Source organism: Eubalaena glacialis, chromosome 16 (assembly GCF_028564815.1).
Source record: "Eubalaena glacialis isolate mEubGla1 chromosome 16, mEubGla1.1.hap2.+ XY, whole genome shotgun sequence".
Taxonomy (NCBI): domain Eukaryota; kingdom Metazoa; phylum Chordata; class Mammalia; order Artiodactyla; family Balaenidae; genus Eubalaena; species Eubalaena glacialis.
This window is the reverse complement of record NC_083731.1, coordinates 76,467,328-76,495,150: the sequence shown is the minus strand read 5'-3', so window position 1 is coordinate 76,495,150 and position 27,823 is coordinate 76,467,328. Positions and strand designations below refer to the sequence as shown.

At 39.0% G+C, this 27,823-nt stretch overlaps 1 protein-coding gene across 3 annotated transcripts in view; it reads left to right on the top strand.

Moving 5' to 3' along the window:
• The first annotated feature begins 89 nt into the window (after window positions 1–89).
• FREM2 (FRAS1 related extracellular matrix 2) overlaps window positions 90–27,823 on the top strand; it is a 153,756-nt gene continuing 126,022 nt past the window's right edge. For all 3 annotated transcript variants that reach the window (XM_061171224.1, XM_061171225.1, XM_061171223.1), the window contains exons 1-2: window positions 90–5,536; window positions 10,273–10,362. In XM_061171224.1, the coding sequence (XP_061027207.1) occupies window positions 358–5,536; window positions 10,273–10,362 (5,269 nt within the window). In that variant the 5' untranslated portion in view covers window positions 90–357. The remainder of the gene's footprint in view (window positions 5,537–10,272; window positions 10,363–27,823) is intronic.

The window sequence follows — 27,823 nt, the reverse complement described above, 5'->3', positions numbered from 1 at the left end:
CGGGACCGACGATTGGCCTCCTGGGAGGACTGGAGTAAGGGGGTGCGAGGGGAGGGATTTCCCTCAAAGCTCAGGGTCCCGGGACCTGGGAGGGAGGAGTGCAGGGACTCAGTTCTCCGCTCGACTGAGCCGCGAGCCGCGGAGCTGGACCGGCCGGGACGGTTTAGCCTCCCCGGCAGCTCCGGGGACCGTGCCGAGCCTCTTTCCCATCCTTCTGGTCCAGCCTCGGCTACAGCAGGAACTCCCGGGCGCCTTGCGGAGTTCCTGGCACTTTCCGGAGGGCTCTCTTACCACCTGCCCCGGACTGGGACTGACTGCGCTCTCAGGACGACCCGTCCGAGCCCTAACATCCGGACCATGCACGCAGCCCGGACCCCCGGAATCACCGCCCGCGCGCGCCGCGCAGCCAACCCCACCCCCTCTCCACCGTTGCCTCCGCCGCCGCCCCGGCTGGTGCTGCTGTTTTTGCTTCTCCTGTCACTGGTAAGCCGCGTCCGGGCACAGCCCCCTGACCCCGGCCGGGCGTTGCTGTCCCCGGATCTCGCGGGCGTTGCAGGGGTCCCCTCCGAAGAGGCCATAGTGCCGGCGAACCGTGGGCTTCGGGTGCCCTTCGGCCGTGAGGTCTGGCTGGATCCGTTGCAGGACCTGGTGCTGCAGGTGCAGCCGGGGGATCGCTGCGTAGTGAGCGTGCTAGACAACGATGCGCTGGCCCAGCGACCCGGCCGTCTGAGTCCCAAGCGCTTCCCGTGCGACTTCGGCGCTGGAGAGGTGCGCTACTCGCACCTGGGCGCGCGCAGCCCGTCGCGGGATCGGGTCCGGCTGCAGCTCCGCTACGACGCGCCGGGAGGGGCGGCAGTGCTACCCTTGGTGCTGGAGGTGGAGGTGGTCTTCACCCAACTGGAGGTTGTAACTCGGAACTTGCCCCTGGTCGTGGAGGAGCTGCTGGGCACCAGCAATGCCCTGGACGCTCGGACCTTGGAATTCGCCTACCAGCCCGAGGCCGAGGAGTGTCACGTGGGCATCCTGTCTGGCTTGGGCGCGCTGCCTCGCTACGGGGAACTCCTTCACTACCCGCCAGTCGCGGGACGTGCCAGCGAGGCGGGCACCCAGGAGCCGCTCCTGATGGACTGCAAAGCTTTCCAGGAACTAGGCGTGCGCTACCGCCACACGGCTCCCAGTCGTTCTCCAAACAGGGACTGGGTGCCCATGGTGGTGGAGCTGCGCTCACGAGGGTCTCCTGTGGGCAGCCCTGCTTTGAAACGCGAGCACTTCCAAGTACTGGTGAGAATCCGAGGAGGGGCTGAGAACAGTGCACCGAAGCCCAGTTTTGTGGCCATGATGATGATGGAGGTGGACCAGTTTGTACTGACCGCCCTGACGCCAGACATGTTGGCAGCCGAGGATGCTGAGTCTACCCCCGACTTGTTGATCTTCAATCTCACCTCTCCTTTCCAGCCTGGCCAGGGCTACCTGGTGAGCACTGATGATCGCAGTCTGCCCCTCTCCTCCTTCACTCAGAGGGATTTGCACCTCCTGAAGATTGCCTATCAGCCCCCCTCTGAGGACTCCGACCAGGAGCGTCTCTTTGAACTGGAGCTGGAGGTAGTGGACCCAGAAGGAGCAGCTTCAGAGCCTTTTGCCTTCATGGTGGTGGTGAAGCCCATGAACACCCTGGCTCCAGTGGTCACCCGGAACACTGGGCTCGTTCTCTATGAGGGCCAGTCTCGGCCCCTCACCGGCCCTGCAGGCAGTGGACCCCAGAACCTGGTCATCAGTGATGAGGATGACCTAGAGGCAGTGCAGCTGGAGGTGGTGGCTGGGCTCCGGCATGGTCACCTTGTCCTTCTGGGTGCCTCCAGTGGCAACTCTGCCCCCAAGACATTTACGGTAGCCGAGCTGGCAGCCGGCCAAGTGGTCTACCACCACGATGACAAAGATGGCTCCCTAAGTGACAACCTCGTGCTTCGAATGGCGGATGGAGGACGCAGGCACCAGGTGCAATTCCTGTTCCCTATCACCTTAGTGCCTGTGGATGACCAGCCACCAGTCCTCAGTGCCAACACGGGGCTGACACTGGCAGAGGGTGAAACCGTGCCCATCCTGCCCCAAGCTCTAAGTGCAGCTGACATGGACTCAGATGACTCTCTGCTTCTTTTTGTGCTAGAGTCGCCCTCCTCAACTACAGGGCATCTGCTTCTCCGTCAAACCCATCCTCCCCAGGAGGAAGAGATGCTGATCAGGGGCCCTTGGAGAAAACAGGGAGCGTTCTATGAGAAAACAGTGACAGAGTGGCGGCAGCGAGACATAACGGAGGGGAGACTCTTCTACAGGCACTCTGGGCCTCACAATCCTGGGCCAGTAATGGACCAGTTCACATTTCGAGTCCAGGATAACCATGACCCCCCTAACAGGTCTGGGCTACAGAGGTTTGTGATACGCATTCATCCCGTGGATCGCCTCCCTCCGGAGTTGGGCAGCGGCTGTCCCCTTCGGATGGTGGTACAGGAATCCCAGCTCACACCGCTGAGGAAGAAGTGGCTGCACTACACTGACCTGGACACAGACGACCGGACACTACGCTACACGGTGACACAGCCCCCAGTGGACACAGATAAAAACCACTCACCAGCCCCACTGGGCACCTTGGTCCTGACTGACAACCCTTCAGTGGTGGTGGCCCATTTTACACAAGCCCAGGTCAACCACCATAAAATTGCTTACAGACCTCCAGATCAAGAACTGGGAGTGGCTGCCCGAGTGGCCCAGTTCCAATTCCAGGTGGAGGACCGAGCTGGGAACGTGGCTCCAGGCACTTTCACCCTTTACTTGCAGCCAGTGGACAACCAGCCACCTGAGGTCCTCAACACTGGCTTCACTATTCAGGAAAAGGGCCACCACATCCTGAGTGAGACTGAGTTGAGTGTGAATGATGTAGACACTGATTCGGCCCACATCACTTTCACTCTCACACAGGCACCCAAACATGGCCACATGAGGATGTCTGGACAGATACTGAGTGTAGATGGGATTTTCCACTTAGAGGACATAAAACAGGGTCGGATTTCCTATGCCCATAATGGGGATGAATCTCTGACTGATAGTTGCTCCTTGGAGGTCAGCGACAGACACCATGTGGTGCCCATCACTCTCAGAGTGAATGTCCGGCCAGTGGATGATGAGGTGCCCATGCTGAGCCTTCCTGCAGGCACTCTGGGGTCCTATCTAGATGTTTTAGAAAATGGGGCTACTGAAATCACTGCCAATGTTATCAAGGGGACCGATGAGGACACTGATGATTTGATGTTGACTTTCCTCTTGGACGATCCGCCCTTATGTGGAGAAATCTTGGTCAATGGAGTTCCAGCAGAGCAGTTTACCCAAAGGGACATCTTGGAGGGCTCAGTTGTTTACACCCACACTAGTGGGGAGATAGGTCTATTGCCCAAGGAGGACTCTTTCAACCTGAGTCTGTCAGATATGTCTCAAGAATGGAGAATAGGTGGTAATACTATCCAAGGAGTTACCGTGTGGGTGACCATCCTCCCTGTTGACAGCCAGGCCCCAGAAATTTCTGTAGGTGAACGGTTTATAGTGCTGGAAGGTGATAAAAGTGTTATAACCTCAATGCACATAAGTGCTGAAGATACTGATTCCCTCACTGATGACATCTTGTGCACCATAGTTATTCAGCCTACCTCAGGTTACGTGGAGAACATCTCTCCAGCCCCAGGCTCTGAAAAATCAAGAGCAGGAATTGCCATAAGTGCTTTCACTCTGAAAGATCTCAGGCAGGGTCATATAAACTACGTCCAGAGCGTCCATAAAGGAGTAGAACCAGTGGAAGACAGATTTATATTTCGTTGTTCTGATGGCATTAACTTTTCAGAGAGACATTTTTTCCCCATCATAATCATTCCCACCAATGATGAACAGCCAGAAATATTTATGAGAGAATTTATGGTGATGGAAGGCATGAGTCTGGTGGTCGATACGCCCATCCTCAATGCTGCTGATGCTGACGTTCCCCCAGATGACTTAACTTTCACTATTACCAAGTTTCCTACCCACGGTCACATCATGAACCAGCTGATAAATGGCACGGTTTTGGTTGAAAGCTTCGCCTTGGACCAGATCATAGAGAGTTCCAGCATTATTTATGAGCATGATGACTCTGAGACTCAGGAAGACAGTTTCATGATTAAACTAACAGATGGTAAGCACTCTGTGGAAAAGATGGTCATCATTATGATTATCCCTGTTGATGATGAGACCCCCAGAATGGCCATCAATAATGGACTAGAAATAGAAATTGGGGAAACCAAAATTATCAACAACAAAATATTAATGGCAACTGATTTAGATTCTGAAGACGAATCCTTGGTTTATATTATTCGTTATGGGCCAGGACATGGCTTATTACAGAGACAAAAACCTATAGGTGTCTTTGAAAATATCACACTGGGCATGAATTTTACCCAGGATGAAGTGGACAGGAACTTAATTCAGTATGTCCATTTTGGGCAAGAGGGCGTTCGGGATCTAATTAAATTTGATGTGACTGATGGAATAAATGCCCTTATAGATCGCTACTTTTATGTGTCTGTTGGGAGCCTTGACATTGTCTTCCCTGATGTGATAAGTAAGGGAGTGTCTTTGAAAGAAGGTGGTAAGGTCACCCTCACAACAGACCTACTAAGCACTAGTGACTTGAACAGTCCTGATGAAAACTTAGTTTTTACCATCACCAGGGCTCCCATGAGAGGTCACTTAGAATGCACAGACCAACCTGGAGTATCCATCACATCTTTCACTCAACTCCAACTGGCTGGCAACAAAATCTACTACATCCACACAGCTGATGACGAGGTGAAGATGGACAGCTTTGAGTTTCAAGTCACTGACGGGCGTAACCCTGTCTTCCGGACATTCCGTATCTCCATCAGTGATGTGGACAACAAAAAGCCAGTGGTCACCATCCATAACCTGGTTGTCAGCGAAGGAGAAAACAAGCTGATTACTCCCTTTGAACTCACTGTGGAAGATAGAGATACTCCAGACAAACTCTTGAAATTCACTGTCACCCAGGTGCCTGTTCATGGTCAACTCCTATTCAACAATACCAGACCCGCCATGATTTTTACCAAGCAAGACTTGAATGAAAACTTAATCAGCTACAGACATGATGGCACCGAGTCAAGTGAAGACAGCTTCTCCTTCATGGTGACTGATGGTTCCCATACAGAGTTCTATGTTTTTCCTGATACAGTATTTGAAACAAGAAGACCCCAAGTGATGAAGATCCAGGTCTTAGCTGTTGACAATAGTGTCCCTCAAATTGCAGTGAACAAAGGGGCTTCTACACTTCGCCCTCTGGCCACAGGCCACTTGGGGTTCATGATCACAAGCAAAGTATTGAAAGTGGAGGACAGAGACAGCTTACATCTTTCTCTTAGGTTTATTGTGACGGAGGCCCCTCGACATGGATATCTCCTCAACCTGGGCCAAGGCAACCACAGTGTGACTCAGTTTACACAAGGTATGGTTCACTTTTCTTTCTTTAGAATCAAAGGGCACTCCAAGTCTTATTTCTTGATATATGGCTGTCACTGAGAACTTCGTAAATAGAGCATCAAATTAGAGTCCAAGGGAAGAGAAGGGAAGAGAAGGGAAATGAAGGGGAGGTGAAAATACAGGGACTCTCGTTCCTGGGAGAACAGCTCCCTTCTTGCCATATGTCCTACTGCAGTGACCTTTATTAGAAGGAGTATCGTATTTTGAAAATACAAGCTAAATTGTCAAAGGAGGAGCTCGACTTTGGTGAATTAAATTTAAAGCAGGCTTTCCAGTTCTGCTCTGTTAGCCACACCCATCCTCAGCAGCCTGTTTTATATGCTGCAGAGAGTTCATGAAGCATGTTAGCATCTTAGAGAAAGATGTGCTTTCTAAATTCTATATATCCACATTATTATTATTATTATCATCACCCACCATTCAAATAGAACCTTCAAATTTATATTATTTTGATTGCTTTTTTAGAGGATTTGTTCTAAGTCTGGTATAGTTGTTAGAAACTTTGTAATGAAAATAAAAAGATGTATTTATATTTACTTTGTAGATTTTATAATTTTTATAAGATTTTATGACTTAGGCTAACACCAGTCCAAAGATGTAAGAGGTAAACACCTATCTAGATTTAGAATGATTATATGTACGAGGCATGCTACAACAATCCACACAAGAAAAGAAAGTATACTTAATGATGTATAAGAAGACAATAAGTCCATCACCAAAATATACATCCACTTCATTGTTAAGAACCTGAAGATATGTTAACAAGATTAGTAGTAGAAGGAAGAAATTATTTTCTCATTTCAAGCCTCCTCTCTGCCCTGTTTCAAACGCAATCACCAACACCGTTGTCTGAAGCATCTGCATCCTTGAGACTAAAGCATTTTCGTAACCTCAATTTTCTTTGTGTGTGGACAGAATCTGAGACAGGAAGGGCAGGTGACCTGCACAGAGTTACTCAGTGACTAAAGGGAGAAGCCCATTCAATCTGCTGGCTTGGGAGTTAGAGCTCTGTTTTCTAGAACGTGCGACTTTCATTACAAAGAGCTTTGGGTTGCTTTCATGAAAATCTCACCCTTGTCAGCATGGAAACCAGATGGAGTTAAACCCCAGGGCTTCCCAGGGGGAGTGTTCTTTTCCTGCAGCAGTGTTGGGCTCTTAGATAACAAATGCTTTAATAAACATGGATGTTGCAAAGTGTAGTGTTAAAGTAAACTGCTTCTCTGTTTTAGATGCTGGCAAATAGCCCTACACTCCAACCTCCTGATTCTTGGCTGAAAGCCTGACTATATCCTAGGGCCTGCAGGGACAGGAAAACTTCAGAGTACCAAGTGTCATGCCAGACCAGCAGGAAACTTTTGTTTGAAGGCTTTCTGAGGGTAGAGATGCATGCAATCTTAGACTGGTTTATTTTCATGGAAAGTAAAGAGGATGAAAGGAATATGGAAAGGATATTCTTTACAGGATTGAAAATGTTACTTCAAACGACTCCTCTGATGACAAAATATAATCTGATTTTAGACTTTTTTTTTTAAAAAAAAAGAAGGAAAATAAGCAAATGATTTAATTTAAATTCTACGGACCAAGTCCAACAGCTCAAAATATTGGAATATTATTTCCTAAACATTGAGCCATAAAATTCTGCTATTTCATTACAGGCCGTTGCTCTATCTGTCACTGACTTGATGTCACCATGATTACTTCTTATAGTCATTTGTAAATATAGAGTAGTTACGAGTTTATTGTAAAAAGTGAAGATAAATTTTTAAGATTACATTTTAAAAGAAATCATCACGTTCCAATAAGAACCCAAATGTTGACTAGGAAAATTGTTGGTATTTAATCACACAAGACTCATTACAACAAGTTGAGGCTGGAGTTTGGTTCATAGGAGATATTTATGGAGATTAGATAAGTGAGTAAAAATGGAGAAAGCTCCATTATAGAGCTACTATGGCTGCTCTTGCAGTAGAGAAAGTAAAAGTAGTGTCTAAAGTGAGGACCGTACTGTCTTTTCCTTTGTTTTTGTTTTATCATGAAGGGATGAGATGAACTATATTTTGATGGATTTTCAATGCACTGAATTAAGTCCACTTAGCACATATGGCTTGGGAAGGCTATTGCCAAATAAATTGACTAAATGGTCCCTAAGAGAAAAAAAAATTATTTCTAAAACTTATTAAATTTCACTATTAGGAAAAGTAAACAAGGTAGAATTAGACAAATTAAGGAAATTATTTAGTTATTTCAAACTTTGCTCTTTCTCAAGATGCCCTTCCCTGCTCTCTCCACCCCACACTTGTCTCAAGTACCTGGATTTTTTTCTCTACAATAAATACATAATAATATCTTGTGGGAGATAATTTAGAAATCAATTTCAGAAATTTCCCAAAGGTAGCCAGGGTGTGACTACCAGGAATGTTAAAGAATTTAGAATTTTTAAAAAAATAAAACATGGAATGATTGTGTAGATAAACTGAAATAAATTTGATGCATGTTTAACAATAAGAAGAAAATCTAGTTAATTGTTAGATGTTTACTGAAAGAAAATAACATTTTGGCTCAGGTTTTTATCTTCCTAATACTTCTGTGCCTTAAGAAGCAAGTGTTTATATATATATATTTATAGTGTGTTTTGTTATTTTTAGAGGTACCTGTAGAATAACAGTGTTATGATCAAAATCTTTACTCACTTGAGATTTTTTAAAAGCCCCGCTTTTGAACAATGCATTATTAACAGAATTATGAAAAGGGTTGTAGTTTGTTCCATCTAATCAATAGCTTAGGCCTAACTTGGAGAGAAAATTTGACACCTGAATGTCTTATAATTGAATTCATGTTCTCATTACTTTAAAAAAGAAAAGTTCTTAAAAATCAGTCTTGAAGACGTATTTTATTTCAATGAAACTATCTCCCAAGTACTATAGTTTCTGCTTAGAAAACACTGATACAGGGATTGGGTATTGTAGTTGTTGTTTTTTCCTATAGTGGAGGCTTTAGATTTCCTTATAGAATTAAAGAAGGAATGGGAACATTGGACAAAGGTCTTCCCCACATGACCGGAGGATGTTGTCTTTATGCTAAGGACCTATAGTCAGAGCAGAGTTCTCTTCATTCCTTAACCGATAATTTAAAGGTTGTAAAAGTTAAGAGTTGTAAGAGAAAACAGGTAAAGAGCAGTGCAGGGGGCTTCACCCCTTACCCCCTCAGAGTCACCATCCATACGAAGGGAGAGATGCAGGTGTGGACCACCAGACCTCCGGGCTCTCTCATTTTAGACTAACAAACATTTGAGCCTTTACTGAATGTAAGATCCTGAGCAAAGGACTGTGGAAACAAAAAAGCAGATTGAAAAAAGAAATTTTCTATCTTCTACAAAAGGCAGCCAGGCAGAAAAAGGCAGAATTTGGGGAGATTACAGTAGAGTTCGAAAAGAAATGCTAAGGGAGAACAACACATCTTGAACTTGCTTCACCTTTAGGTGTCTCTATTAACAAGAAGGTACTATTAACTATTAAATCAGATTTTCCCCTCCTCAAACGTCTGATTGTAAGCGAGTCACCTTTCAAAACTGTGTGAGCCAAGGTAGATCGTATGTTTCACATCTGTAAAGTGGAGCTATAGAAATTCATGGAGTCATTTGTTGATTCTAATACTTTGCATCACTTGATACTATTCTTTCATAAAATCATTTTCTTATATGTAATGCCTTTAAACTCCCTAGCATGAACTTGTGAGAGATCTTAGGAGATGAATAAACCATAGAGCACACACGAGACAAATAAATACACACATACTATTGTTGAAGCAATTTTTAGCTATGATCTTGGTTTTATGTAACCTTGGAAATAACTACTTGCTGATTGGCCCAGATCCAAGAGAGGTCTACTGTGAGTATCACAGAACAGAATGATGTTTGTTTTTTTATGTTGTCTGTGTGGCATCATTAAGGAGAAAAACTGATAAAATGGATGAATAAATTTTCGAATTGTATTTTAGTCAACACTGAAAGCAAACTGTGCCGGTGAATTTCATAGCTAGAATAGAAAGCATTAGAAAAAGTGTTTCCGAGGCAGAAAAACTTTTCACTCTGAATAAAGGTTTCAGCTTTTACTCGATGTTTTCTAAGTTCTCTTTGGCATTGGGTCATGATAGTAATTTCAATCCGTGGGATTTTTTTTAAAAAGATTTTCTTCATTTTTCCTTTCAAAAATTTGGAGAGCTTAAAAACAGCCTGCTATACCACAAGAGGTAAGAAAAGTTAGCCTGAGGTAGAGCCAAGGAACGTCTTTCCTCTTAGGTCCAGTCCTACAGGGAGGCAAAGGGTGTGATTTCAGTAGTGCCAGGAAATCTGCCATGCCTCAAAATATCTCCCCTTCCACCTGTTATGGAGTCTGACATTCCGTATTTAGATAGTCACTCCTTTGGTGCATGAACATGCAAATACCATTGGGAAGGGCAACACCTTGCTATTATTATAACCTAGCTCTTGCATTCTATCTGTGTAAGGGATCAGATTTCCAAGGGACAGCTGAAATCAAGGGGCTTAGAGATATGAGAAATAGGATAACACTCTTTCCCTTAGGAGAAGAAGGAGATCTAAACATGGCTCAGAAAAGTAATAGCCAATAGGATTTACCATAAATGATGAGTCACCAGTTTTGCCCTAGTAATTAATCATCTTCTACTTTGGTTATTTTCTAGCTGACATTGATGATATGAAAATATGCTACGTCTTGAGAGAAGGGGCTAATGCCACAAGTGACATATTCCATTTTACAGTTGAAGATGGTGGTAAGTATTCACTCTCCTGTTAGTATAAACAAGGAGAGTGACTTTTATTCATTGCTCTTTGACAACTTTATTACAGGGAATTGGTATCAAGTATCAGTTTATGCTCACCTGAATTTGTACTGAGTGAAGTTGGTATTTGCTCATGAAAATCTTACATTCTCAGTCTGACACAATACTACTCTGCAATGATTGTAGATACATGTTCTAGTTATATTATTCTTGTCTTATGATTTGTAAAACACTAAAGAGAAAGATCTATGTAGATAGGATCCCCATGTCCAGTTGTTCAGATTATACTCTGCATAAAGCTGCCTGCTTGAGGCCACAGGAGGATGTTGGGACCAGCCCAGCCCCACTTGCAAACCATGTGTTCTACCTAGGTGTGTCTGCCCAAAGGGGGTGCCTTTTTCTAATTTTCTCGGGTGCTGTGTGGACTAATGCTGGTGGATAATACGTCGCCTTCACCAAGAAATCAGTGCTAAATAAATGTGTATCAAGCTCAGTACGTCTAATGATTTTCTTAGTTTTCTTAGTTTGGGGGACTTTGTGACTTGGTCTAGCTCAGCTTTTCCTTGGTGAAGTCTGAATACTGCAGAGAATAGACTATGGCCTGGGATCTAAGTCACCTCAGTAATTTATTGTCATCGCTCCCCCAGAGACCTGACTGCCTCTCACACTCTTCAGCTCCCTTCCTCACCCTGCAGCCTAGGAGGAAAGCTGGCCACTTCTAGATTGATCGTAAGGGTGTTTGTGTTCTCACTTGCTCTCAGGAGAAGGAAAAGAACCTCAGGAAGAATGTGTGAACAGGACACAGGAAATGAGGGGACCTGTGTGTGAGAGAAGAGAGAGGGAGAAATGATTCAGTCACCTGTTTTCTTACAATGCTTTATAAAAACGCACACTATTCTGTCATCGATCTCAAAAAGATTCCATGCTTACCCTTCCTATTATTTTGAAGCATTAAATAGCACTTGTTTAAAATGTCGTTGGACGTAACAGGATCACAGCTCTGAAAAATGACATCTGCTGGGTGTGTGCCAGAGAGGAAAAAAAAAAAGTGTGTTAACTTGGGTTCAACTAAATTTAATAAGTTTAATGCCTTTATTTTCTTAGCAACCAAATCATACTTTAGTATTCTACATATTGATAAATGAATCTTAGTATGAAAACAAGTTCTGAGAAGGAAATCAACTTATCAGAAAATAATCTGCTTGTTGAATCTTGCTGCCCAAATGGGAAATACTACTGCAAGTAAACTTTAGAGTGAGACTCTGAAATAATTCAAATTTGTCTTATATATAGATATACATATATTTTATATATATATGTATATATATATATATAAATGTAAGGACTAAATCGTTGGTTCCAAACACCGTGTATATCTTTCCGAATGACTGAATAAACCTCAACAGCAAAAGTATGATTTTCTTTAAAATTCCCCAAAAATGTTTGAAATCCAATGACTACAATTCCAAGACATTATAGCCTATACTTTTTTATACATTTTGCTTTTTCTTTCTTTTTATACATATATATGCTCTATAATTATGCACTTTTCTTTCCTTAGCTGAATGGAATGGTAGCAATTACTTTAAAATTTTGGTCTGTATTCAAACTTTGGAAAACATTATGCTGTATCATATTTCAAAATATTAAGTGAGGAATGACTAGCTGAAGAGACTGGGTTTATTTTTGGATTCACTGAAAAAGTGGCTGAGCCTCTAAAGATTGTGTTTATGGAAATAGGAACTAAATCATTTTGGGAGCTTTTTCAGAGCTAGAGTTTCATGTGAGAGAGAAAAATTCCAGAGATATTGTCCTTTACTCTTCTCCCCCCACTGACTTAGCATTACTTACAGATCTCAGGCAGATTCTGGCAACTCTGTGGAACAGAATTTATCTTAATTTCCCTGATGCAAGAAAACTTCCCTTTGACAGAATAAATACAGAGACCTGCAAGATTAAAAAATAGAAAGTCATGTATGTATTTCAAAATAGTTTCAATCTGATACTTATTTTTTAAGGATTTTTGCACTGTCTTTTGTAACATATTCTAATATATCAATGAGAAGTACAATACTATTTAAACTTACAGAGTATCTTGAATGAAATTCTCCTCTCTGGGAAGTGTGAGGTATTTTGCTAAACAGAAGTAAAAAAAATGTTTGCAATATTTGTGATAAAAGAAAAAATAAAGATATTCTTCCTCTCTACAAAAATATTATACTAAGAATTATGAATTTTTTCGGACCTAGGTATTATATCTTCTAGTAGTACAGTCAGTAATTTCATCAAAATATACTCTAGAAAAGACCTATTTTATAGACTGTAATATGAACGTTTATTTTCAAAATCTTCAAATGTAGCAATGTAAATTTCATGAACTAGATGACATGTTTATGAAGACACATTTGTGATGTCGTTTGACACTTCTCCAAGATATGTATGCCTCAGGAATTATGTCAGGTAATGCAAGGATTGAATCTTATGAACAAGGATTATCCTTGTTTCTCAGTTGGAAGGATCTAGGTCTCAGAGTAGCCAGGTAACTTCCCCAAACACATCCATCCATCCATCCAGGAAGTAACAGAGCTCCCTCAAGGGTACTTACTCTTCTCATGCATTTGATGACAGACTTTTTGCACCAGAGGGTTTAGTTACTGAATTCAGCTGTAGTCATTTATTATCATTTACTTTATACAATTATAGTAAGCATATCCATACACCATTCCCATGAAATATATGAAATGCTTCTAGTATTTCAGATCTGAGAAGCAAGTCAAGGCACCATGGCATAAAATCAATCAACTCTCTACTACCAATTCTCTCTCCAACTCACTAAAAATCACTTTCTTCAAGTCAACCAGATTGATTTTAGGACCGTGACTATCTAAGGAAATTACTGGAGCAAATATAATCCTCAAATAACATTAAAAATAAAGCATAGCTTTTAATTTCAGGAGTCAAGAATGGGAGAGGAGGCTGAGGAGAACAGAAAATTAAAATCCCTTGTTTTCGATTTAATTATATTATCATAAGAACCTGGCTAGCCACAGAATTCTCCTGTTATAATGTCCTAACCGGTTAAGACCACCCACGACTAATGGATTGGTGCTTAGGACAGAGCTACTACTTTTTAGTGTTTGGAGGGCTTTGGGGCAATTACCAAAAGACCGGACTTAAGAATACACTAATTGAAGAATAGATAACGTCAGGATTTTCACCTCGGAGTTCTACTGTGTTTGGACTTAATGAATGTTGGTTAATATAGCACATGTATACACACACACACACACACACACCCCCGCATGCACACAGATTCTCATATGTCAGGATTCTTTCCATTAGATCTTTTATTAGAACTATCATTTATGCAATTTTGCCTTCTCAGCTCCGAGCACAGTTAAAAATACATATATTTGGCAGATGAGGAAACTGAGTCACAGATATAGGTAACTGACCTCCTTCAAGTTGTATAACCAGGCAGCTAGAGGCCAATTTGAATCCCACATTCTTTCCTCAAACAGTAACTTTGACACTTATTCAGGATTGGCATAAGAGGGAGGAACTTGAATTCTTCTGGGCTCTCCGGACTGAGTTTTTAGGCATGTTTGATAGACGAGAATGAAGTCAGAGTAGGATCTGCTGAGAGACAAAAAGTTCTGCATCCTCTGAGGTGTACAGTTTTATTTTAGAATACTTTAAAGTTCACTGCATCCTAACATTTATAGTATTCTTTCCTGGTATCACACTGTAATTTTTCTAACTACATGTGGAAAAAAATTTATTCTTTCTAAAGTTGAAATAAACACAAATCAAATCAACCTTAAGGTACCATTTTTTTTAATGTTTATATTGGAGTATAATTGCTTTACAATGGTGTGTTAGTTTCTGCTTTCTAACGAAGTGAAGCAGTTATACATATACATATATCCCCATTATCTCTTCCCTCCTGCGTCTCCCTCCCTCCCACCCTCCCTATCCCACCCTTCTAGCTGGTCACAAAGGTACCATTTTATAATTATTTTATCAATTAAATTACAAAGAAACTTTTAAAAAATTCACTTCAGGGATTATGATGAAAGAGGTACACTTCCAAACTATTTGTGAGGTTGTAAACTGAGAAAATAAAGTTGAAGAAACATCTGTGAATACGGAGATGAAGTCAAGAAGGCTATAATATTCCACTTGAGACATGGCTCAACAGAAGCAAAAATTTGTAGGCACGTGTATGTCACCATGCGAAAAGTAGCAATCTGGAAATTACTCTAAATGCCAATAAAAGTAGAGCGTTTTAGTAATGGTATCTACATCAGAAAATGTTATGCAGCCCTTAAAATTCATAATTATAAATTGTCATATTGTAATTCTTCAAATGATCATTTAGTAGTGAAATACGTTTATTGGAATATTAGTGAAGAACCTGAGGAAATTCCCCGATAGTCCATTGCTTAGGCCTCTGCACTCTCACTGCTGAGGGCCCAGGTTCAGTCCCTGGTCAGGAAACTAAAATCCCACAAGCCGCGCGGCGCAGCCCAAAAAAAAAAAACCCATGAAAATGTTACATCGAAATAGGTCATCCATCCAGTTTTCTGGGGCCAATCAACACATGCATTTTCATAGTTACAATCTAAAAGGTCAAACTCTGAAATTAGGAAGTGTGTTCCTGTTATCTGTGACTTCATCCAAAGAGCTTTTGTATGTAAGTGTGGGTAGCAATCACCCATGGATTTAGCTAAACCGTCTTCCATCTCTTTTGCTTTTACCCTTTATGTCTTCTCAAGGGTAATTCAATGTAATGATAACAATACAGACTTGGAAAACACATCCTCCTTTGATAATTGCCTCTTTGGATTAAAATTCCAGATCTAGTACTTGGAATTTTGTGGGAAGATAAAAAGCATGTATTCTTTTTTTTTTTTTTTTTCCCTAAGCTAATAGATGGAAGAAATTAGAAAACTAATAATAATAAAATAAATCCAAAAGAAAACAAGAAATGAGAGAAAACAGAACATAGAACAGAAGAAACAAAAAGAAAAAAAATATTATGATGATAGATATAAAGCAAAATGTATCGATAATTATATTAAATGTAAGTGAACTAAATGTTCTAATTAGAATATAAAAGTTGTCAAACTGGATAAGAAAACAAACCTAATTACATGTTGCTTACAAGAAGCACATCCTTGAAAAGACATGTATTCTTTTATCCCCTTCATAATAGAGCATATTTGACCTGATTTCTTCTCAGCATTTAACTCTGTAATTTTCCTCTTCTAACATTATAAGTATTCTAACATGAAAGCGCTCCTGTCCCTTTTTAGTTTTGTCTCCAAGGAAATCGTCTAGCTCTTTATTATGATGTGAAATCCAGTCTCATGTAACTATTCCAGGTATGTCCCACCCTCAGCCCTAATGACTGCTAATCACTCCTCAACTTTCAACTCAGATGTCATTCCCTCTCCAAAGTTGCTCCCAATATCTTGATTACAAAATTAACCATGCCCTTTTTTTGTGCTTCTATCCCTACCTTTCTTTAGAACAAGAATGTTGTATTCTGATTATTTGCTAATGTGAAGACCTCCATTAGTAGAGACGAAACTTTTTCAAGTCAAAAAAAGGTGTCATTAATCTTTATACCACAAGGCCTATCCAGGGGTGAACACACAGTAAATATTAAACAAATATTAAAATAAATGAATAGACAAATGGCCAAAAGAAGCTCTATTTTATATAAGGATCAATTAAATAGTATTCTACAAAAAGCTCCTATAAACAGTTCCCAGGGGACCCTTTGCATTCCTTTAGAACATTCTCTTATCCTAGCATTGATTTAAATCCTTGTGGCACCAAAAAAGATTTTTAGTAAAGCTTTCACATTTTTAAACACATGAAACTAACTGCTGTAAGAATGCCTTTGAAACCTTCAGTGAAATACACTTAAGATTGAAGAGATTCACAGTAACCACCAGTTTAGAGCTCATGTTATTCTTAAAGAATTCTTTTCAGAAAAAAAAAGTTGTCAGTATGTTATATAAACAATTATACAATTTTAAAATTTAAAAAGAAATCAACATTTTCTATAAATCACTGAAATTTTTAAGTCAGCACCACTGCCTTAAGTATTTTTAGTCACCCCAATTTTTTTGCCTCATGTGAGACAACTTTATGACAGGGAGAGTAGTAGAAAGCTATATTAGCATAAAGTATCCTCAGTTCTTATTAAAAGGTCATTATGTACATTTTTATGCTTCTTGTTTGTTTGCTTGTTTCAAGTCTCAAAGCCTGAGCATCAGATTCAAGATACTTCTTTTTTTTCTGCAATATTTCTCTCTTTTTTTAATTTGTATTTTATGTTGGAGTATAGTTGATTAACAATGTTGTGTTAGTTTCAGGTGCACCAGCAAAATGATTCAGTTGTACATATACATGTACCTATTCTTTGTCAAATTCTTTTCCCATTTAGGTTATTACAGAGTATTGAGCAGAGTTCCCTGTGCTATGCAGTAGGTCCTTGTTGGTTATCTATTTTACATATAGCCGTGTGTACATGTCAATCCCAAACTCTGACATAAATCAAGATACTTCCTGATGGGCAGAAGAAAGAATTAGGATACGTGATCGTCTGGCCCGGTATACTTAGTAGGAGGAGCCCTACTTTTTTCTCCATTATGAAAACTGGTTTGCCGCTTCCTCATTTGAGCTCTCATATGACATGGGCACACCGTCTATGAGAGTCTTTCTCTGGTTTTGGCACTGAAACTGGGCGTCAGACATGATATGCGTGTTGGCCATTATAATGTATCTGGTCCGTAGCCAGACATGTGTTGCCACTGTCTTTGATTGTGCCTTGCGGTGCCCAGTTTTTCATCCGCCAAGATCCCTAATTCATATGCTATTGAAAGATATAAATAGCTTCTTGACATAGTAGAAAAAGCTGCAGAGTCATTTCTGTATATGAAATGTCAGTTAAGGATGAGGCTTTCAGAATTTTATTCCGTACCTGATGGTTGAATACTCAAGACACCAGGAGACTGGAAGCTCTTCATGCTGGTTTAGAAGAAGCACAAGTTTTTGCTGGAAGGTGACCAGTAACTTCAGGGTTTAAAGCAAAGTCATTATTGATAATTAGCTTGAATTTAAAGCAAGGGCTGGAAAAATATAAATAAGTGCAGTAAGTCGGAAAATGAGGTCTGAGTACAAGCATTAAAAGATTTTACAGACATTCAGCTGAGAGAAAAAAAGCAAACATTCTTGGCAATAAAGTTAATTACTAGTGACATGAGAACCAGAGGAAAGACACTAGTGCCTCAGGGGGTTATAATAAGACGGTGAAGTAATGTCAGGCACTGATACGAGTATTTTTAATCTGTAAGAGAACACAGATCCACTAGAATACAGATCCTGGGAGAAGGTGTTGGCGACTATGGCATAATGTTTGTAAGCCTTTCCTTTTTCATTGAACAGTTCAGAACAGTTCAAGTCATCAAGATCTTTCTACGCCAGATCCCTGCCTTTAAAAGCATGAATCTATAAAATACCTGTACTGTACTGTCCATGAAAGAAGTTGTACCTTTTAAATAGAAAAATATAGACTAAATTTTATTAGTTATTATTCTTTAAGTTCATTCCAAAATTATATGTCATATGGCTGTACTGTTTTCATTAGCTTTAGCTCAGAGGAAACTTTTCTTAAATCATTAAATCTTCCCATGAATATGAATCCTCATTAGACACATTTTTAGACGTTTAGCATGGTTCTATATTTACTCTAAAAACAAATGATAATCACCTTTTAAAAACTAAGCAGATCTTTCATTAGTGACTAAAATACCATAATCTCAAATCAAATATTTATTTGTGGTAAGTATTACATTACTCAGTAATATCCCAGTCTGTCTTTTTAAATTTGCTCTGCGTGGCCGGGAGAAATAGACCATGGTGTTCAATGACAGTTGTAATTAGTATGATTCTATATTTGCTAGAACCTATAAGAATACAACAGAGAACCAGAATGCAGTGGAAGAGAAGGTTCAGAGTTTCTATGGTGAAACTTAAAGAGTTTCCCTATTCACTTATTTATTGAATTATTCAACAAGTATTTTTGGTGCCCCAACTATGTTTCAGGTGTCTATTGGGATCTTGGAAAATAATGACGATCATGGCAGTTATGACCTCTGACCTGAGGTTCTGATAGCTATGGATGATAAAACAGTAGACAAATACAACACGTATACATTGTTTAAAGTATTATGGGGGTTATAATTAAATCCAAGATAGAGATGCAGATGTCAGGAAAGGCCTCTGAAAGGTGTACTATTTAAGCTTAGACCTAGGATGAGATGAAGCTGCGTCAGGAAGAAGGGAGGAAGAAATGTGCCAGGTGGAGGGAAAAGCACGTGCGATGGCACTGAGCTTGGTGTGTTCGAGTGACCGGAAGAACATCAACACACCTGGAGCTCAGTTAACAAACCAGAGGGTGGGACAAGATGATGCTCGGGAGACAGACTGGGGCGAGAGCCTTATAAACCCAGGGCAGTAATTTCGACTTTGTTCTGAGGGAAAGAGAATCCCCCAAATCATTTTCTTTAACTTTTTATTTTATTTTGGAGTATAGTTGATTAACAATGTTGTGTTAGTTTCAGGTGCCCAGCAAAGTGATTCAGTGATACATATACATGTATCTATTCTTTTTCAAATTCTTTTCCCATTTAGGTTGTTACAGAATATTGAACAGAGTTTGGGATTGACATATACACACTGCTATATTTTAAATGGATAACCGACAAGGACCTACTGTATAGCACAGGGAACCCAAATCATTTTAAAACAAGGGAGTAACACGTTCCAGTTTATGTTTTCAGATGATGACTCTTGTAGCTGTGGAGAGTCAAGGGGATGTATCAAGGAGAAAGCAGGGGCTGATGCAGGAAGACATCTGATACAGAGAGAAGAAGATAGGCTTGCATAATTTCAGATCTCAATCTATAGTACTTACTGATGGATTGGATTATGGGGTAAGGATAAAAGAGAATTAAGCATGATTCTGGGTTTCTTGGCCAGCGGAGAATGGTGCTGCCATTTGTTGAGACGGAAAAGACTAGCGGGGCATGGAAAAGGTTGAAGGGAAATTAAGAGGTCCTTTCCAACATATTAATTATGAGATGTCTTACTTCTTTGAAATGTGTACACAGGAAGGTCAACCTCTTGACCTTGCTTATCTTCCTTTCCATCCAAGTGAGGGGCGCAGCCTCTGGAGTTAGAACTGGGACAAATACCAATTGGTGATGTGACCCTGAGCCAAGAGACTGAACCTTTCCAAGCCTCAGTTTCATTTGTAAAGTGGGACAATAATAGTACCTAGCTAATAGGGTTCTTTTGAAGATTTAAGTAAGATTATTCGTGGAAATAGGATCATTCATGCAGCACAGATCCTGCGGCATAGTAAGAACTGTGCAGGTAGCTACTACTATTAGGGTTTCCAGAGCTTCTCTTTCTATTTGTCTTTCTTTTTTTTTTTTTCCTTGCTTATTTTCCCTCTCTCGCTCCTCCTTCTGTCCTTTTCTTTCTTCCTTTCTTCCTTGTGCTTGCCTTTCTCAACTGTGTATAAAGTTTGACTGTCTGACTTTGTTTTTGGTGGAAAGATGGGATATACAGGGACAAAAGTGGAAGAATAATTAACACTTCTTCAATGCTGAATCTAAAGGCTAAGAATGCTTCCAAAGTTATTGGACCACTAGTAAGTAGCTAAACTAAGATTTCCATTAATCTAATAATAATGAGTTTTCACTTTGGCCAAATCATCGAAATACAAAACACTGTACTTCTTTTCACTGTACATGTTTTACTTCTCTTTTTTAATGACTGGAAATATAATTTTTATAGACTTGAAGGTTAAATATAGTAACATGCTTTTACCAAAATGTAGTACTCCAAAACATCTTGATTTAGCAATTGTGAGGTTTGAGGGACAGTTTTGATCGCAAGTCTAATACGCTGGGACACAACCAGCCAAAGACAGTGATAAAATACCATGTTTGTTCAGGTCTTAGAATCTCCTAAATATATTTAGTATAGAATGCTGTACTAAACTATACTGTAGTATAGTTATGCACCTGACAGATGTTCCATTTAATCATTATCATAAAGAAAAAAACAAATAAATCATCTTTGAGAAAATTAGTAAATTTAAGTAATAAGAAGAGCATATATTTTGAAATTCTCCATTTATGTCATTGGAAAATAAGTGCCGTGGGTTTGTATATTACTCTTAACATGTTCCTTAAAAGCTGAATATTGCTTATGTGAATTATTTGCAGTAAGCAGATACTTCTTTTTTTTTAATTAACTAATTTATTTGGATGCTCCGGGTCTTAGTTGCGGCATGCATGTGGGATCTAGTTCCCTGACCAGAGATCGAACCCGGGCCCCCTGCATTGGGAGCGCAGTCTTAACCACTGTGCCACCAGGCAAGTCCCCACTAAACAGATACTTCTTGATTCCGTGTAATAAAAATGTAAAATCTTATTTTCCTGTGATTTTACAGGAAAACTGTCTGCTTTTTAAAATCTTGTCCTTCTAATGTTCTTAAAAATAATGATTGGGTAATATGTAGATTTTATTTAACAGCTTTATTTATCTATTTCTACCTGATAAGTTTTACAGCCATGGGGCTTTCTGCAATATTCCAGTGAAGTCAAAGGGAAAAATGTCATACCTAATCCCAATTGCAAATAAGGAAAAATATGGTTTTTTAACATTGTGATAAAGTAAGGAATATGTGAACCACACACACACACAAAATATAGATGTTTTGGTTCTTGCTTCACAAATGTAGATTGATTTCATAATGTACATTTCCTAGGAGCAATAATGTTTATGTAAATGAGGGGGAAAAAGTTTTCCTGAACCTTTTCTTTTAGAACAGTTAGTGTAAATTTACTAAAATCATTAATTTATTGATCTGTTTCTGCCCCTAAGGATAAAAAATCAATTGCCAAGTAGTGGTATCATTAGCGATTTTTCACTTAGGGAATAAATATAAGGTTAAGAAGACAGTGTACCTTTAGGTGGTTCACATTTAGAATTCTCATATTGTTGTTATGGTAGAAGATTCCAGAATAAATTATTCAGTTATGGCTAAGTACCATTTCACATAAGACTCACTTTTTGCAGAGGCTATTAGTATTCTTGGTACTAAGAAATTAAAAGAAAAGATTAAGGGAACAAAATTATCTTGCTATGTTTGGTTTTCAATTTAGAACTACGTTTTATTCTTCTTGTTGATTTTGATTTAAGCTTGGAAAATAGCACCTTCATGGTATTCTGATGAAGGAAGCCAGGACACAATTCTCCTCTTTTTGTTTCAAGAGAGCTCTGACTACTTTCCTCCAAACTGAGAGAGCAGACGTGCCTGCTCTCTATTTCTTTGCTGGTTTCCTCTGTGCAGAAAGATCTAATCATTTCATCTTGGTAATGCCCCACCTGTTACCTTTAACTCCACTTACATAGTTATTAGAGGCATGATTTGAGAACACTGAAAACAGTGTTTTTAAGCATAGCTCAAGAGAGCCACTTCAGAAATTGAAAATAAAGTGGTAAAACTGGTTAGTAGACTTCAGAAATCCAAGAGACAGAGAAGAACCATTTTGTGTTCCCATAATCCTTCTCTTGCTTTACTTTATTTTTATGCAGAAATAGCCCCAAATTAAATGCACGGCATCATTGCTATAGAATTAAGAAAAGTAGGCTACACTTAACCATTTAAGAAATTGTTATTAACCATTTAAGAAAAAGTTATTCTTGCTACCTAGACCTCAAGAACCATTTTTTTTCACCATGCATAGCCATCCAGTTACTAAACCAGTCAATTTTACCTGCTTCCTGAATTTCTGTTGAATCAGATTCCTTCACTAACTCTATGGCTATTGATCCCATTAGAACCACATCAGTGTGGTTTATCTTAAATGATTTATTAAAAGTAAACTGCGTAAAATAATGATTGGCACAGAGTAAGTGCTATATAAATGTTAGCCATTTTCCCCAGCTGTAATATAGTAAGCTATCCATGAGAACTATCTCTGTTTTTTACCCTTGTTTTTCATTGATGTATCCTCAGTGCCTGGAGCATATAGCTGCTCAATAAATGTTTATTGAGTGAATGAAGGACTTTTTTCTAATGTAATTCTCCTAATGGATCTCTTCATCTCTTGTCACTTTCCCTTCTGACCCAGATACACACTGTTTCTATAGTTACCTAAAAAAACAGTTGTGATTTAAATTATCTTTCAAAAAAAACCCTTCTATCCTCCCCTCTGCTGCCACAGTTCATTTTCTACAGTGCAAATCTGATACCGTTATTACTTTCCAACTCACAATGGTCTTTTGTTATGCACAGGATAAAATTCAGACTCTTCTTGGGAATTCCCTGGTGGTCCAGTGGTTAGGACTCCACACTTTCATTGCTGAGGGCCCGGGTTCGATCCCTGGTCGGGGAACTAAAATCCCACAAGGTGCACAGTGCGGCCAAAAAAAAGAAAAAAAATTCAGACTCTTCTTGATGTACAAACTAGCCAAGTCTAATCTATCCAGCCACACAGCCTTTTCAGGATTCCTGCACATGCCACATGCCTTTCCTTTCTTCTTTGGTATCCTTCCATTGTCTCTGCATGAGATTCACTCCAATAGTGTATTTTCTCCCTGATTTCTTCAACCCCTGTTATTAAGGTCAGACATCACTTCCTCTGTGTTCCCATAACTACTAATATTTGTATCCAGGGACAATATTCAAAGTATTGATTTGTATATCCATATATTGATGTAAATAATAATTTAAACCATTGTCAATTATAAAATTATATATATACATACATATGAATGTGTATATATACACATTCATATATCTATAATTACTTAGCAAGTGATATGTGGCAGCACAAATAATTAATAATAGCATACTATAAGAAGGCTGTCAATATACTATGCAGTATAATATATTAGACATATATATGTTTTATAAAAGTGCTTACAAGTATAAGGTTTCAGTACAAATCACTCATCAAATCACTAATAATTTTAAAATGTTGTTTTGATGTCATCTTTTATGAAAGCAGCTTTCCCAAGCCAAAGCATACCTTCCCTGGGCCGTGATTTGGCATAGGATCAAACTCTTCCCTCAAATTGGTCATTATTAAGTGACTTGTAACACTAATTGGTAGAAAATTTCTCTCAGCATCAACGGTATTGTTCATGGTGTTTTTGTTGAACTAAATCAATTACGTCCAAATTATTTCTAAGCCGTACAAAATATATGAGGCTCATATAGTCAATGTCTATGTATAGATAAAGTCACAAAAATTATTCACTGGAATGCAAGGTTTAATTAGGTGGAACTTCAGGACCAATGAGAGGCTGGGTATTATCTTGGTTAACAGTGTGAGCTCTTCCAGGCATTTTGGGCTTGAATTCTGACTCTGCAAGGTTTTAAATAATCTTTCCGTCTACTTGTTAATCAGTACAGATGCATTCGCCATTTTAACAATCAGTATACAAGCTCAGAACATACCACTGTGTACTGGAACACTTTACGTACATCTGGGTTTGTAAAGCTTCTCCTCTGCAGGAGCTGCTTTCTTCATATTCCTGTCTCCTTGTCCAGGGCTTAGTCTCCACATGGCACTTAGTTGGAGGTCAATAAATATTTATGGAATGAAGTCATGAATAAATGCTGAAGGTAAATAACAAATGGTTTCTATTTTCTTTTAAAGTTGTATGTGGGGTATCTTCAGAAGTCAAGAGAGGAATCTAAAGGAAAATAGAAAAGTCTTACCAGTGTAAAAGAATGTGAAATAAACAAAAGCTTGTCTTGTCTTGTCCTTTAGCTGTCTTCCAAACACACAGAGGGGCATATGAACATATACTTTCCCAATATTCTTTGCATAAAATTTATGGTGACATCCAACTCTTTGTCTTGCTTATTTTATAATGGAGTTCCTCTTCTTATGTGTATGCCTGGATGTTTCCAGTTTAGAGACTTAGCTTTTAGACATTTAAGCTTTTGTAAGTGCTGCAATTTCTTTGACTTAGTTATTATAATAAGCGTGCTGAATCTTATTATGTTCTAGACACCACTGAGAATGGAATGAGTTTATACTGTTAATAGATTTACTTCACTCCCCTTTTCCTGCATCATTTTGACAAAGCTGAGAAAACTGCTCACCCCTTCCCCTCCCAGTTCCCACCTCCACCTCCTGTATGTATGTGGTAAAAGTCAGCATCCATAAGAAAAGGTACAGAGTCAATTAAATGTTACCTGATAACCGTTTCATTTAATTTGAGAGAATAGTAACACTGTAAGAGATAAAGTGAATTAGCAAAGCATTTTATACTGGAGATTCTTCTAAATAAATGGTGTTGCTAAGTGATGTGATAAAGTAAATGTGTTTAGAAATAAATCAGTCTCTACTTTTACCTGCCTGATTAAATATTCACCGTATGAATTTTTTTAATAGATCTTTATTGGGAAAAACACTGTATGAATTTATATAGTGAAGGTGGTGAAGACCATGTTTACAGAGTCTTTAGAATTATAGATACAATATAACATTTGATTTTGAGATTTCAAAGAAAGGCTTGTCTTTTAAAAAGAAGATTCCTAAAGTTTTACTGTGTTGATCAAGTCACTAGCTTACTTTATTCAGGTAGAGATGGTTTTTGGGTGTTGGTTTGTTTGTTTGGGCAAGCCGTGAGGCTTGCCGGATCTTAGTTCCCCGACCAGGGACTGAACCCAGGCCACTGCAATGAAAGCGCCGAGTCCTAACCACTGGACCACCAGGGAATTCCCTAGAGATGGTTTTTTAAAGTCTTATTACTTATTTAAAAGTTAAAAATAATTTTAGGATTTTAAAGCAATTTTTCCATGAAAAATACTGAAGTGAACTGAGTCCATGTAATTATAAAAACATCAATTAAAAAGAGCATTTGACACTTCGTTATTACTATCCTCAAATACCCACAGTGCACAAACAGTTTTAAATACAGTGGCTTATCTTGTAGATTCCAAGAGTTAAGGAATTAGATGCAAATAGGGCAGACCGGAAACATAGGTGTGTAGACTGGTTGTGATTAAGGGCTCTTCTGCGATTCTCTAGAAAAACATGATTCTGCTTTATTAGGTAGTTGTTTAATCCATGGTGATTGAGTCACTTGACCCAAGGGTTTTTTTATTGTTAATAATAGATACAACTGATTTCATTTTTTTTCTTCACACACACACACTGTATTTTATTTTTACAAGAAATAAATAAACTGACACCAAGCATTGTACATGGATGACCACAACAAAAGCAACAATGATTGCAATTACCAAACATGAAACACACTCATACTATGTCATAATATTGACATTCAGTCCAGTAATCCTCCACTGTAACAGCTCCTTTACTTTGCAGTGAAAATTGATTTGTATATTTTTTGCCTCTGAGTCCTTGTGGGATTTTTTTTTTTTATTCAAACAGAAAGTCACAAAAATTATAATCATCCTCATCAGTTCACTCAGTCCCATGTAATTAATTTTTTTTTCATCTTGATCTTTTGTTAGCACTTTTATGAATTCATCAGTTTTCCATTAGAGTTCTGAAAATGCTTATTCATTCAGTTCAGCAGTACAGTCAGTTACCAGAAACCTGTACTTGTCAGAGTCTTTTCCATGAATTCCTTGAAGGTGAAACCCTTTTATAGGAACATATTTGCAAAAGCATCAGAGTACGCCCAGAACTGTCTGTAATGACAAAAGACTTAAAAATGACCACAGTTAAAGATTTGATGAAAGTTCATAATAATGCAATTGACAAGGAAATTTAGTTACTTCTGAAATATACATTTTAAAGTAATAACTAGAATTATGACTTATAACATTATACAAGAACATATAAGATTTTTAGAAATTTCATGTAATGTCTGAAACATTTATATTAACATATTTCCATACAAATAACCCAAAGAAAGTTTAGTATTAGTTGGTTTTTTTGTTTGTTTGTTTTTTTATACTGCAGGTTCTTATTAGTCATCAATTTTATACACATCAGTGTATACATGTCAATCCCAATCCCCCAATTCAGCACACCACCTGATTTCATGATTAAGGGTCTTTTGAATCTACCAAGATAGCTTAATACAGGTTCTGCCATATTCTTATTTCTTCCTTAGGGATAATATATCCATATGGACCCCTTCTCGTATTTTAATGATCATTCAGTATCTTTATTAAGTAGAATTCAGAAAGCATTTTATATACATTTTCTGTTTTTATCTCATCAGTTACTTTGAGTCAGGACAGTACACACACACACAGATTTCTCCTGTGGGATCCTAGTATATCACCATTTGGCAACCAGTTTTACACTTTAATGAGTTAATAACATTTTCCTGCTACCAGTTCCAAAACTGGCCTCTTAAGCAATAATATGAACAAAGACTGAAAAATATTTTTTTTTACATTCTGAGTTACTCCTGGGTGGTAATTTGATTTGGCATTTAATTCTCACAGTTAGGTGGCTGTTATCAGACACGAGTCTTCTGTCATCCCCATTTCTTTTAATGGTATGTCTATTCTCTCAACCATCTAAACATCTTTATAAAATATTTTTGGACCCATCTATATTCTCTCTTCCATGCTAAAGGTGGAATCAAGCTGTATTCTTGTTGCTTTTAAGAGTTGATGAGACCAAGACCCCCGCCCAGCATTCCTTTTCCCTTTTTAGTATTAATGGAAAGAAAGTATGGTTTATAATGATCTTTTGAACTTTGAATTCCTGGCATGCTTATTCAGAGCATCTACTAGCTCAGAAGTCATTTTACATCCCCAGCGATAAGCTATACATAAACAGAGTTTTCTTAGTATTTGCTAATAGCTCTTGTTCTACCAGTTTCTCTCTGTCTCTGTCCTTCACTATAGAAAGTTACACTAATATTGATACATTTAAGAGATAATTCTATTAAATCTATTAGACAATTATCTGTTAATTACATGCCCTCAGTTTTGAATGTAGCCATCATTGCAAGATTTATGGTTGGTAGTGGGCCTGCAGATAGAAGAGATAGGAAACAGTGTGTACTGAATACTTCCTATGTAACCAGCAATTTACCCAAGTCAATTTATTGGATTATCAAAAGAGCAGTCAGTGATTTCTATTGTTGCCATTTTACCTAGGAAGAAAGTGAGGCTTAAAGAATTAAAATAAATTTCTCAGAGTTGCTGTATTAATTTCCTATTGCTGCTGTAACAAATTATCACAAGCTCAGTGACTTAAAACAACACAAATTTTCTTATCTTACAGTGTGGAGATCAGAATTTTAAAATGAGTCTGACTGGGTTAAAATCAAGGTGTTGACAAGGCTGTGTTCCTCTGGAAGCTTTGGAGGGGAATCTGTTTCCCTGCCTTTTCCAGCTCTTAGAGGT